Below are 13271 nucleotides of genomic sequence, written 5' to 3' on the forward strand. Positions count from 1 at the left end.
GCGGACCCCATTAGAAAATATTTTTTACGGCTCTAGCAGTGATTCTCAACCCGTTTAATTTCAAGGACCCCCAGTTTGACATGCATTAGTCTACGGACCCCCATTTAATGGCATTTCTATCTCTGGGACCCCCAATTTATACTGTAAAATCAATGTTAATTTAACTCTGAGAGTGTTCCGGGTCCATTTGGTTCCATTTGTACACTCTCTGAGTTACAGACACATAAGGGTCCATTTGGTTCCAAACTATCATTTAGCTGGGGACCCCCTGGAACTCCCTCAAGGACCCCTGGGGGTCCCCGGACCCCACTTTAAGAACCACTGGAATAAATACATAAATAAATAAATAATGGACCATGAAAAGGCTTGAGAACCCTTACGTTTCCACAGACCTGCTTTTCTTAATTATTCCTCTCACACAGACGACGTGGCAACCCTGGTGTTGTGTGTGTGTGCGCGTGTGTCTGTCAGTTAGCATCAGGTGGCTAACAGTCTGTGCTAGCTGCTCCTTCTACAAACATACTGTCTTCATAATGAGGAAGACATTCATCTAAAAACACACACTTTATAGAAACTACAACACAGACAGACGCTAAAAGCCTCAGAGACCTAAAGAACTGCAACAGTTTGGACTTTATTTTTATGTTTTTTGGACAAACTGGACACAAACAAGATAGCATTATAACAGCTAGCTCTGTTTCACTGTGTGTGTATGTAGGCTAGGCTATGCTAGGGTAGCTCTGATACACTGTGTGTATGTAGGCTATTCTAGGCTAGGCTAGGCTAGGCTAGCTCAACCCTTAACGTCATGGGGAGTGACGTTTCATTTTAAATAACATTTCTTTTAGACTTCATCACTGTCGGTTTGGGTGGATTTATTTATTAAACATCTGGACCCACACGCACGGGGCGCGTGCATGTGCACATACATGCATGTAGTGCTGTGTGTGTGTGTGTTAGCAGGTTAGCTAACCTCCACTGGTTTGAGTTAAATTAGAGTTTATAGTTTTTTATTATTTTCGTTAAGGATACACAAGTGTGTTTTCGTCATCATGGACGAGGAGGATGTGAGTTCTGACACTGAGGAGTTCTACGATGCTCCAGAAGATGTTCACTTCAGCCCTTCACCCAAAGGGTAAGAATTAATATGTATTATTATTTATATTATATATCATTATTAACACTTCACTCCTTCTCCTAAAGGGTAAGAATGATGTTTTTATGTGTTATTTATGTTTGACTTCAGTCCTTCTCCTGAAGTGTAATAATGTTGTATATTTAATGTTCAGAGGAGGAAAGATCAGCTGTTGATCCATGTGATCTGTTTATGTCTGTCTGTCTGCCTGCCTGCCTGTCTGCCTGCCTGCTTGCCTCTGTCTGTCTGTCTGTCTCTGTCTGTCTGACTGACACCAATGTGTCTGCCTGCCTGCCTGCCTACCTGCCTGTCTGCCTGCCTACCTGCCTGTCTGCCTGTCTGACACCAATGTGTCTGTCTGCCTGCCTGCCTGCCTGTCTGTCTGTCTGACACCAATGTGTCTGCCTGCCTGCCTGCCTGTCTGTCTGTCTGACACCAATGTGTCTACTGTCTGCCTGCCTGTCTGTCTGTCTGTCTGACACCAATGTGTCTGTCTTAGTGACTTTTCATCAAATCATAGCTAACCTTTATTGTGTGCGTGTGTACGCGCGTGTCTGTGTGCACGTGCACATGTCATCAATTTGTGTTGCTTAGTGGCTCTAATCTAACTATCATGTTTTGTTGCGTGCGTGTGTGTGGTTGTGTGTGTGTGTTTGTGTGCGTGGGCACATGCGTGTGTGTGTGTGTGTGTGTGTGTGTGTGTGTTTGCGCGTGCACATGCGTGCGTGCGTGCGTGCGTGTGTGTGTGTGAGCAACAGTCTAGCTTTGTGGTGTTAAAATGTGTGTAATAGTAGTGATGGTTGCGATGCGAGCATGCGACGCGCTGTGAGCTTGTAGCTCTGCCTAGAGCTGTGGTTCTCAACCAGTGGTCCTTGGGGGCGTTCCAGGTGGTCCCCATGCAGATAAATGATGGAGGAGTTGGTAACCAAATGGTAGCCTGGCTAATAAGCCAGACCGAATCAGCCGTTGGCAAAAAAATCGCCTGCCGGCGGATTACGGTCTGGAGAGGCTCAATTGTACGCCCATTTCCTACACCAGAGAACTGGTGTGGCCAATCGGGACACGGTATGCAATATGGGCGGGCTTTGGTACAGTGACGTTCAATGCTTGAGACCTTTGACTGACAGTAGCTCTGACCAATTGTGTCAAAGAGAAAATGTTTGAACCCGCCCCCCGGGAAACAAGATCCATACACAGCATCTCCAGACTCAAATACCACACGACAGTGTGATTTGAGTCTGGCTTATTAGCCAGGCTAACCAAATGGACCCTTATTTAACTCTTGAGAGAAAAAAAATGAAACCATGAGACCCATGAGGGTCCATCTTTTGATTGATTATTTTGCTTTAATCTAATCTAACTATTGTGTGTGTGTGTGTGTGTGTGTGTGTGTGTGTGTGTGTGTGTGTGTGTGTGTGTGTGGCTGCGGCTGCGTGCGTGGGTGTGCACGTGCGTGCGTGTGTGTCAACAACTGTATCATCTTTCTGTTCCCAATTATCAGTGTGGTAACGGTTATGCTGTGTGTGTGTGCGCGTTTGCGTGTGTGCGTGCGCGGCGCGCGTTTAGTGTGTGTGTGTGTAGCTTAGTGACTTACTTTTAATGAAGCTACCATATTATATATCACAAACCGTTTTAGGCCTGATGTCGACATTTTTAAATTGTCTTCTAAATCCTGACAGTTTTCTGAAATACCTATGCTTCCATATCAGTGGTGCTCAATATTTCATCTCAAGGATCCCAAAAATTATATGCATTTGGCCGCCGACCCACATCTGAAAATATGTTGTTCCAGGGACCCCCCCAGAAGCAAAGATTTGAGTTAAAAAGGTTCTGAAAAAGAGTATATGTAAAGTCTAGATTTGCGCCACATTTTCCCGATTTTTCAAAAATAGCAGATCTACAAGCTTGTAGCGCGGCAACAGCCCAGCTTTAATGATCTTAAATCCCTTTATTTTAGATCGTTTTTTAGTAATAGTACAACATAAACATTACAGAGACTTTAGTTGTTACTGTACAATACTTTAAAACAGTTGTCATGTTGCACGCATTGCTGCATGGACAGCTTGTCTGTCCCTCTCCATCCAGGCTGCATGGACAGCTTGCTTGTCCCTCTCCATCCAGGCTGCATGGACAGCTTGTCCCTCTCCATCCAGAGGCTGCATGGACAGCTTGTCCCTCTCCATCCAGGCTGCATGGACAGCTTGTCTGTCCCTCTCCATCCAGGCTGCATGGACAGCTTGTCTGTCCCTCTCCATCCAGGCTGCATGGACAGCTTGTCTGTCCCTCTCCACCCAGGCTGCATGGACAGCTTGTCTGTCCCTCTCCATCCAGGCTGCATGGACAGCTTGTCTGTCCCTCTCCATCCAGGCTGCATGGACAGCTTGTCTGTCCCTCTTCATCCAGGCTGCATGGACAGCTTGTCTGTCCCTCTTCATCCAGGCTGCATGGACAGCTTGTCTGTCCCTCTCCATCCAGGCTGCATGGACAGCTTGTCCCTCTCCATCCAGGCTGCATGAACAGCTTGTCTGTCCCTCTCCATCCAGGCTGCATGAACAGCTTGTCTGTCCCTCTCCATCCAGGCTGCATGGACAGCTCGTCTGTCCCTATCCGTCCAGGCTGCATGGACAGCTTGCCTGTCCCTCTCCATCCAGGCTGCATGGACAGCTTTTCTGTCCCTCTCCATCCAGGCTGCATGAACAGCTTGTCTGTAATCATAGGGATGCTGTTTTCGTGCTCAGACCCACCCAGCCAGCCACCCACACACATAGCTCCGTAAGGGAGTGGTTGCACCACTCAAAAAAGTGCAGGCACTTTTCTGTTTGTTTTTCTTCTTTATAACGCATTGTGCGTGCGTGCGTGCGTGCGTGCGTGCGTGCGTGCGTGCGTGCGTGCGTGCACACTAGTATGTAGGTGTGTGTGTACAGCGAGTCCAACCTCCCACCGTACTGAAGTCACATGTTGTTTATGATGTGAGTCCTGAGGCTGGAACACACAGGTCAATATTTGTGCACGCTTCGCTTCTCTGTCCCAAAGGTGTGTGTGTGTGTGTGTGTGTGTGTGTGTGTGTGTGTGTGTGTGTGTGTGTGTGTGTGTGTGTGTGTGTGTGTGTGTGTGTGTGTGTGTGTGTGTGTGTGTGTGTGTGTGTGTGTGTGTGTGTGTGTGTGTGTGTGTGTGTGTGTGTGTGTGTGTGTGTGTGTGTGTGTGTGTGTGTGTGTGTGTGTGTGTGTGTGTGTGTGTGTGTGTGTGTGTCGGTCGTGGTGAAAGTGACCTTGCTTCCTGCAGTTCAGTTGACATGTTTCCAGAACTGTACCTGCACACTATAGTATGAAGGAAAGAGAGAGAGATGCACAATTCTTGCTCAAATGTGAACCTCGATTATCCTCCCCAGAAGCAAATATTTGAGTTCAAAACGTTCGCTCCGAAAGAATATATATTCAAAGATTTGCGCCACTTTTTCACGATATTAAAAAAAAAAATAGCAGACCTACAAGCTTGTAGCCCGGCACTCGGTGCAGCGCTACGAGCTTGTAGATCTGCTATTTTTTCAACAGCTAAAGTATGACATAATAATGCTTAACGCAGCATACCGTTACATCACTCGTGTTGGCCGGCCGCCAACTTGGCAGCACAGACGAAGAATTAGCAAATTACGCTAATGTTTCAACGTTGCATTTTTTTAACGACTCTAGAGGCGGACTTAGCCATGCCCAATGACGTCACAGAACAGAGCTTTCTGCTTCCGTGTAGTATATACTATTGCACCTTTTTCTTAAATTATTTTTTTATCCCAGGATTTTGTAACCCATTTTTCACGGCCAGTGTCAATTATCTAATGTGATCCTAGGCTCTACACACCCTCCGCCAACCTGGGGAGAGCAACGGACTTGAACTCATGCTTCCTTCATGCATGAGTGTCGGTCATTGCACCTCTTCAAACATCGTTGCACTGTTTTTCTATGTCCAGATTTTAGTGTTTGTGCACAAACTTTGTCCAACACAAACATTACCTCCACATTGACAATGGATGGAGCATTTTACGTCATTGTGTCTGAGCTTTATAGACATGGGGCTCCATTTTCGTCACCGCTATACCCCTTATCCCTAAACTAAGAAACGTCTTTGCCTTCTTTTACTATGTTGAAAAACATTTTTGAATAGTTAAAATGGCCAGTCTACATTGACACGTTGTGAGCTTGTAGACTGGCCATTTGAACTATTCTAAAATGTTTTGCAAAATAGTAAAAGAAGGCAAAGGGGTTTATCGGTGACGAAAATGGAGCCCATAGTGTCTATTTTACGTCATGATGATGTAGGATGATAAGAGCGCCCCTCACTTCACAGGGGTGTGATTTTTGTTATAATACAAAAAAGGAATTCAATTGTCATCCTTTAATTTCATGTCAATCGTGTTCTAAACTGTTTTGTTTTCTCTCTTGTCTTTTTTTTCAGGTCACCTGCAAAGTTTGTCATTCCATGCAGTCAGCTGACTCAGGTGCGTTGATTAAATAGCAGTGTGTTGAACAAAGAACAATATTATGTCTATAGAGCGCCGCAGTCCCGCCCTCTTTCATGAACACGCCAGTCCCGCCCCCTTTCATGACGACGCCAGTCCCGCCCCTTTTCATGACGACGCCAGTCCCAGGAAATTAATCCCAATGCATTTTTCCTCATAGACATTTCAAAAAGTATTTATTTAAAGACCTTTTAAGCGTCGTACGAAGCCAACTCGAGTCGTGACAACAAACACAATATTTTGATATTTGGCCATTTTTTTCTACTTTCTAATTCTTTGTTTGGCCCAAAACATTGTGTTTATTGTCATGATTTGTCACGACAAGAGTTGGCTTCGTCCGCGGCGTAAACGTCTTTAACTAAATACTTTCTGAAAAGTCTATGAGGAAAATGAACGGGGATTTATTTTCCGGGTCTCTCGAGGGGGCGGGGCTGCAACGCTCTATTGAGACCCTGACTCCAGATTCTACTAATGTCTTCTAAATACTGACAGTTTTCTGAAAAAAACCCTCTGTTTCTATGTCAGCGGTTCTAAAACTATTTCACGTCAAGGACCGCCAGAATTATCTGTAATCGACCGCCGGACCCCCATCTGAATATGTTGTTCCAGGGACCCCCCCCCCCCCAGATGCAAAGATACAAGTAAAAAATGGTTCTCTCTGAGAGAATATATATATTCAAAGATTTGCGCCACATTTTCACGATTTTTCAAAAAATAGCGGACCTACGAGCTCGTAGATCTCGTAGATCAACTCTCTGTTTCTCTGCAAGACATTACTCTATAAGCCATATCTCCAAAACTGGTGGGTCAAACTGAACAACCAATTATGTCAATTTGAAGCTATGATTCCCTGCTTTCATATGACATGAAAGAAATGACTTATCCTCGGTCAGAAACGGTCACATTTGAGCTTGTAGATCTGCTATATTTGGTGCTTTTTGAATTTGAATCCTGACAAGTAACGGTTTGGAACATACTGTGAGGTCTCCATTAGGACTTTAACTGATTGATTTTGAATCAATTAATTACAGAAACCATAACGCGGTTAAAACACTTTTTTTTTTATTAATTACAATGCCTCAAAATTAATTAATTACTTTTTAATTAATTAAGCATAACATCTCTTTAATCCATTTAGGCCTGACGTCGACATTTTAAAAATGTCTTTTTAAAATGCCCTTTTTTCTGGAAAAACCTCATGTTCATCAGTGGTGCTCAATATTTCATGTCAAGGACCCCAAAAATTATATGTAATTGGCCACCGACCCCCATCTGAAAATATGTTGTTCCAGGGACCCCCCCCCCCAGAAGCAAAGATTTGAGTTAAAAACGTTCGCTCTGAAAGAATATATATTCAAAGATTTGAGGCACATTTTCACGATTTTTCAAAAATAGCAGACCTACAAGCTCATAGCGCGGCACTCGGTGCCGCGCTATGAGCTTGTAGATCTGCTATTGTTCAATAGCTAAAGTATAACATGGGCCTAATGCTTAAAACACCAAAAGGGGTTCCCACCCAAAATGGGTTAATATATGTTCTAGGATCCAGCTCAACCAGATCTCCCAGCAATATTTGATATTTTGATTTATCCCCTTTTGGTGTTTTAAGCATTATGTTATACTTTAGCTATTGAAAAATATCAGATCAACAAGCTCATAGCGAGCTTGTAGGTTTGCTATTTTTGAAAAATCGTGAAAATGTGGTACAAATCATTGAATATATATTCTTTCACAGCGAATGTTTTGAACTAGGGACCCAGGGACTACAGATGGAAATTAGCTTTGGCTAACTCTGGCCCATTTACATTGAGGTGAAAACTGACATGTTGATTAATGAGCTTTGTCCCTGTCAAATAAATACAAACAATAAAAAAATAAAAAAACTCAAATCTTTGGTTAATATAATGTTCTAGGATCAGCTCAACCAGATCAGTTAATATAATGTTCTAGGATCAGCTCAACCAGATCAGTTAATATAATGTTCTAGGATCAGCTCAACCAGATCAGTTAATATAATGTTCTAGGATCAGCTCAACCAGATCAGTTAATATAATGTTCTAGGATCAGCTCAACCAGATCAGTTAATATAATGTTCTAGGATCAGCTCAACCAGATCAGTTAATATAATGTTCTAGGATCAGCTCAACCAGATCAGTTAATATAATGTTCTAGGATCAGCTCAACCAGATCAGTTAATATAATGTTCTAGGATCAGCTCAACCAGATCAGTTGATATAATGTTCTAGGATCAGCTCAACCAGATCTCCAGCATATATTTGATATTTAGATATTGATACATTAACCCCCTGTGGTGGTTCTGCTAGTTGAAACACAGATTATTGTCACACCAGCTGACTCTCTCTCTCACATTCCTCTATGGTTCTGTCGATGAAGGAACACGACCCTGGTGAACCCAGGGTGTTTTACAGCACTAGGGAAGTCATCCAGGGTGTTTTACAGAACGGTGACTCAGCTAGAAGCAGGCAGACTGGTTTAATGTTTGTTGACTAATGGAAAAAAAATCACACCAAAAAAAAAAGCCTACAGTCTTTTAACCTATAGATGAACACATTGTACTGAAGGAATTCTGAGGCACTTGAAACTGGTTTATGGTTTGAAGACTCAGAGTCTCTGAGTCTCTAGCCTGGTACTCACCTATGCTTTCTATGGCATAGGCAGCTCCCGGCAGGATCCGCCGGCAGTAACTGTGCGCAGCTGCTGGACATGAGACTAATTAATTAGAGTGACAGAGAGAGAGAGGAGTGTGTGTGTGTGTGTACGGGTGTGCGTGTGTGCGTCAATTTAACAAAGGTGCAGACGATCAGAAATCAGCAGAGAGTGATCGATGTTTGCGCTACTCTATGCCAAATTGAAGTGGACTCGGACCCAGACTTTTTTTTTTCTCCCTGGAAATAAAAACGTCTGGGTTTCCGAGGCTACTGAGTCTCTGACTTGCTGGTCTTTGTTGTGATGGTCGGACAAGAACTGGGATTGTAAATGTGAAGCCTGTGTTGTTCCGTCTACCTCCAACGACAACAAGAATACCTCGTTACGTTGAATCTGACATGGATAGCAAACCATTAACGTACTGTGGGAACTATAACCATGACAAGAAAACCAAGAGAGAAGAATAGTTTTATTTCCACAAAACAAGAGTCTCAGACTCATCATGACCTCATTGTGACCTAATGACTTCATGTTGACCCTACCGTATGACCTAATGACCTCATGTTGACCCTACCGTATGACCTAATGACCTCATGTTGACCCTAACGCCCCCCCCCCCCCCCCTCAGAAATGTGTGAGTCCAGCAGCAGAGGCTACGGTCGGACCTGCAGCTCCGCCGGACGCTCCTCATCCTGACGACTCCCTCCAGGTGTGTCTCGTCTACCTTTCATATATCTATATGTCTAAATCATACATGGGCAACTGGCGGCCCGGGGGCCACACGCGGCCCGGGGGCCACACGCGGCCCCCACCTTCACTTAACCCATTTAAGCCTGAGCTGGATTCTACAAAATGTCTTCTGAATCATGAGTTTTCTGAAAAACCCATGTTTCTATATCAGTGGTGCTCAAACTATTTCATGTCAAGGACGCCAAAAATTATCTGTAATTGGCCGCCGACCCCCCATCTCAAAATATGTTGTTCCAGGGACCCCCCAGAAGCAAAGATTTGAGTTAAAAACGTTGGCCCTGAAAGAATATATTCAAAACTTTGCACGACGTTTTCACGATTTTTAAAAAATAGCAGACTTACAACCTCATAGCGCGGCACTCGGTGCCGCGCTATGAGCTTGTAGATCTGCTATTTTTCAATAGCTAAAGCATTGCTTAAAACACCAAAAAGTGTTCCCGCCCAAAATGGGTTAATGCGGCCTGCAGGTTAATCAGAATACTGATATAGTATTGATTTCAGCTGTTACAATTCCAAACCCGCTTTAATTACTTCATGACCAGTATTAAATGACTAGTACTTAATGACTGGTAAAATGTTATTGTCTTTTTGTGTCCAATGTAGTTATGTTAACAGTTCATAAAGTTAACATAACTATAACTAAATGCATTTGAAATTCAATAAAAAGGTTACTTTTCAGGATTCCAATTCAAAAATAGCAAAACAAAATATCTCCCTACAACGACCACCTAGCCAGACATTATCCTTACATAAAGGAGGTGAAATATCTCCCTACAACGACCACCTAGCCAGACATTATCCCTTACATAAAGGAGGTGAATTATCTCCTACAACGACCACCTAGCCAGACATTATCCTTACACAAAGGAGGTGAATTATCTCCCTACAACGACCAGCTAGCCAGATATTATCCCTTACACAAAGGAGGTGAATTATCTCCCTACAACGACCAGCTAGCCAGACATTATCCCTTACATAAAGGAGGTGAATTATCTCCCTACAACGACCACCTAGCCATACATTATCCCTTACATAAAGGAGGTGAATTATCTCCCTACAACGACCACCTAGCCAGACATTATCCTTACATAAAGGAGGTGAATGATCTCCCTACAACGACCACCTAGCCAGACATTATCCTTACATAAAGGAGGTGAATTATCTCCCTACAACGACCAGCTAGCCAGACATTATCCTTACATAAAAGGAGGTGAATTATCTCCCTACAACGACCAGCTAGCCAGACATTATCCCTTACATAAAGGAGGTGAATTATCTCCCTACAACGACCACCTAGCCAGACATTATCCCTTACATAAAGGAGGTGAAATATCTCCCTACAACGACCAGCTAGCCAGACATTATCCCTTACATAAAGGAGGTGAATTATCTCCCTACAACGACCAGCTAGCCAGACATTATCCTTACATAAAAGGAGGTGAATTATCTCCCTACAACGACCACCTAGCCAGACATTATCCTTACATAAAAGGAGGTGAATTATCTCCTACAACGACCACCTAGCCAGACATTATCCCTTACATAAAGGAGGTGAATTATCTCCCTACAACGACCACCTAGCCAGACATTATCCCTTACATAAAGGAGGTGAATTATCTCCCAACCAGTGTTTTTGGTAGCAAAATTTGAATAGTTTTAATTTAGTTTTAGTCACATTTTAGTTTTCATTTAGTTTTCGTTGTCAGTGGAAAAAGGTAGTCGATGACCATTTTTCGTCTTAGTTTTAGTCGACGAATGCAACACTGATCCCAACGCTAGCCAGACATTATTCCATGTAGCCTAGCTCCAGCCCTGAATCGCTAGCCACGCCCATTAAGAAAATATGTCCTGGTGATTCAGGTCTGGAGTCTCTCTGCCTACGGCGGCGTTGGTGTCGTTCGGAAATCCGATCACAGCAGCTGATTGGCCATCAGCCCCGTCACTCGACAGCGTCGGACAACAAACATGGCTGCCCCCCCACTGCGGTGACTCACCACCGTATCAATCTGGCTATTATCCCATTTTGACCTGAGATCAGATTCTAAAAATGTCTTCTACATCCTGACAGTTTTCTGAAAAAGCTATGTTTCTATGTCAGTCGTTCTTCGATTCTTCAAAAATAGCAGACCTACAAGCTCGTAGCGCGGCACTCGGTGGCGCGCTATGAGCTTGTAGATCTGCTATTTTTCAATAGCTAAAGCATAACATAATGCTAACACCAAAAGAGGTTCCCGCCCAAAATGGGTTAAAACGACGTATGTTAAATAGTTTCTTTACAGACACGAGAGGTTTTATAAACATCATCATCCGACATATTTTACCGCTTTTGTTCACATGCTAGTAGCGCTCGTTGGCTGTGGTTTGATTGGTTAGCAAACGGGTTAGCCATAGCCTCATGATTGACAACAACCTCATCCGCTTTCCTACTATTCTGATTGGTTGGTATGAACCAATCACCGAAGACTGCCGCTTTGACGACGCCCATCCCATAAAACTGCTGCCGTGGTGAGGGCTTTCAGTCTGAGTGACACTACATACAAGTACACACTTCAACCCCCACTTTTCAATGACTTGCATAGCTTGCTGTGTTAGGTGTTAGACTACGAGACCATTGTACGCATTGGCCGTGAGTTCAAACCTCACAGCAGACAGTTTTTCGCGATTTTTGCGGTCACTTTATTTTCTCACACATTAAAAACGCTACCAGATTAAAGTTAGGAATAAATAATACTGAGGTAAATGTGATGTTAATTAATAGGTTAATAGGGGAGGGTGATTCCTTTTTGTTTAATCACCTGGGGAGGGGACTGGATTTTTATTTTCATTCATTTTCGGGTGATGGTGGTGACAGACAGCCCAGAGCATGCAGGCAGAGCGCGCCACGGGATGGTTATATATTTTATAATACATTAGGCTACATAAACGCTGCTGCCGCGGCTGACACCTATCACAATTAAGGCATTTTATTTACATCATGGTTTTACATTCACCATCACTGATGAGCAGCGCTTTGTAGGCGAGGAGGGAGGCTTGCTCAGGAACTCCATTATATCATAATTATGCATCAATGTAATAATATATGCGCTGCGAGCCAACGTGAGCCATGATGTCATAAGTTTTGCGGATTCACCGTTTTGCCTGTTTACACGGAGACGGGATAAAACGGCGTTCTCAAAGATTTCCACTCTGGGAGGTGGTTTCACTTTGTTGCGTTTTCACCTCCTGAAAACACCATTATTTTGCCGTTTTATATGAACACCATTCTCGTGTAAAAGCCACCTAAAATCTCATGACATTTAGTTGACTAAAACTAGACTAACACTAAAACATTCCAGGCGACTAAAAATGTGACTAAGACTAAATGGAAACTATTCAAGAGACTATGACTAAAACTAAAATCTAAATCTGCTGCCAAAAACAACTCCATGTTCTTCTCTCTCCAGATCATCGACTGTACTGTACTGTACTGTACTGTACTGTACTGTACTGTACTGTACTGTACTGTACTGTACTGTACTGTACTGTACTGTACTGTACTGTACTGTACTGTAACACCCGCAATCATCATATATACAGTTAACAGTTTAACCCGTTTTGGGCGGGAACCCCTTTTGGTGTTTTAACTAAGCATTATGTTATACTTTAGCTATTGAAAAATAGCAGATCTACAAGCTCATAGCGCGCCACCGAGTGGTGCGCTACGAGCTTGTAGGTCTGCTATTTTTGAAAAAATCGTAAAAAATGCGGCACAAATCTTTGAATATATATTCTTTCAGAGCGAACTTTTTTTATTTTATTTCGACGTCAGGCCTAAATGGGTTAAGGGCCCCAGACGGAGGTCTCCGTCCTATGAATTAATTCCGTGCGATGCCCTAGACGGAGATTAATTATCCCATTCTGACCTGAGATCAGATTCTAAAAATGTCTTCTACATCCTGACAGTTTTCTGAAAAAGCTATGTTTCTATGTCAGTCGTTCTTCAATTTTTCAAAAATAGCAGATCTACAAGCTCATAGCGCGCCACCGAGTGGCGCGCTATGAGCTTGTAGTCACAGTGATGTAAATAGGTTTTCAATGTAATGGGTCCCGGGATGCACAGGTGGTCATTCATTCAAAAAAATCACACCTGTGTGAAGTGAGTGGTGCAACTCCGTGAGGGGGTTCGCGGGGGGCGGGGGGAGGGGAGTTCCAGACCCCCAGGAATGC

At 43.4% G+C, this 13271-nt stretch overlaps 1 protein-coding gene across 1 annotated transcript in view; it reads left to right on the forward strand.

Moving 5' to 3' along the window:
- The first annotated feature begins 417 nt into the window (after positions 1-417).
- wdr44 (WD repeat domain 44) overlaps positions 418-13271 on the forward strand; it is a 72956-nt gene continuing 60102 nt past the window's right edge. The window contains exons 1-3 of the mRNA XM_079511324.1: positions 418-1135; positions 5585-5627; positions 8944-9024. Coding sequence (XP_079367450.1) covers positions 1053-1135; positions 5585-5627; positions 8944-9024 — 207 coding nt within the window. The 5' untranslated portion in view covers positions 418-1052. The remainder of the gene's footprint in view (positions 1136-5584; positions 5628-8943; positions 9025-13271) is intronic.

This window comes from Electrona antarctica, assembly GCF_951216825.1.
Source record: "Electrona antarctica genome assembly, chromosome: 9".
In the NCBI taxonomy this organism is placed as follows: Eukaryota; Metazoa; Chordata; class Actinopteri; order Myctophiformes; family Myctophidae; genus Electrona; species Electrona antarctica.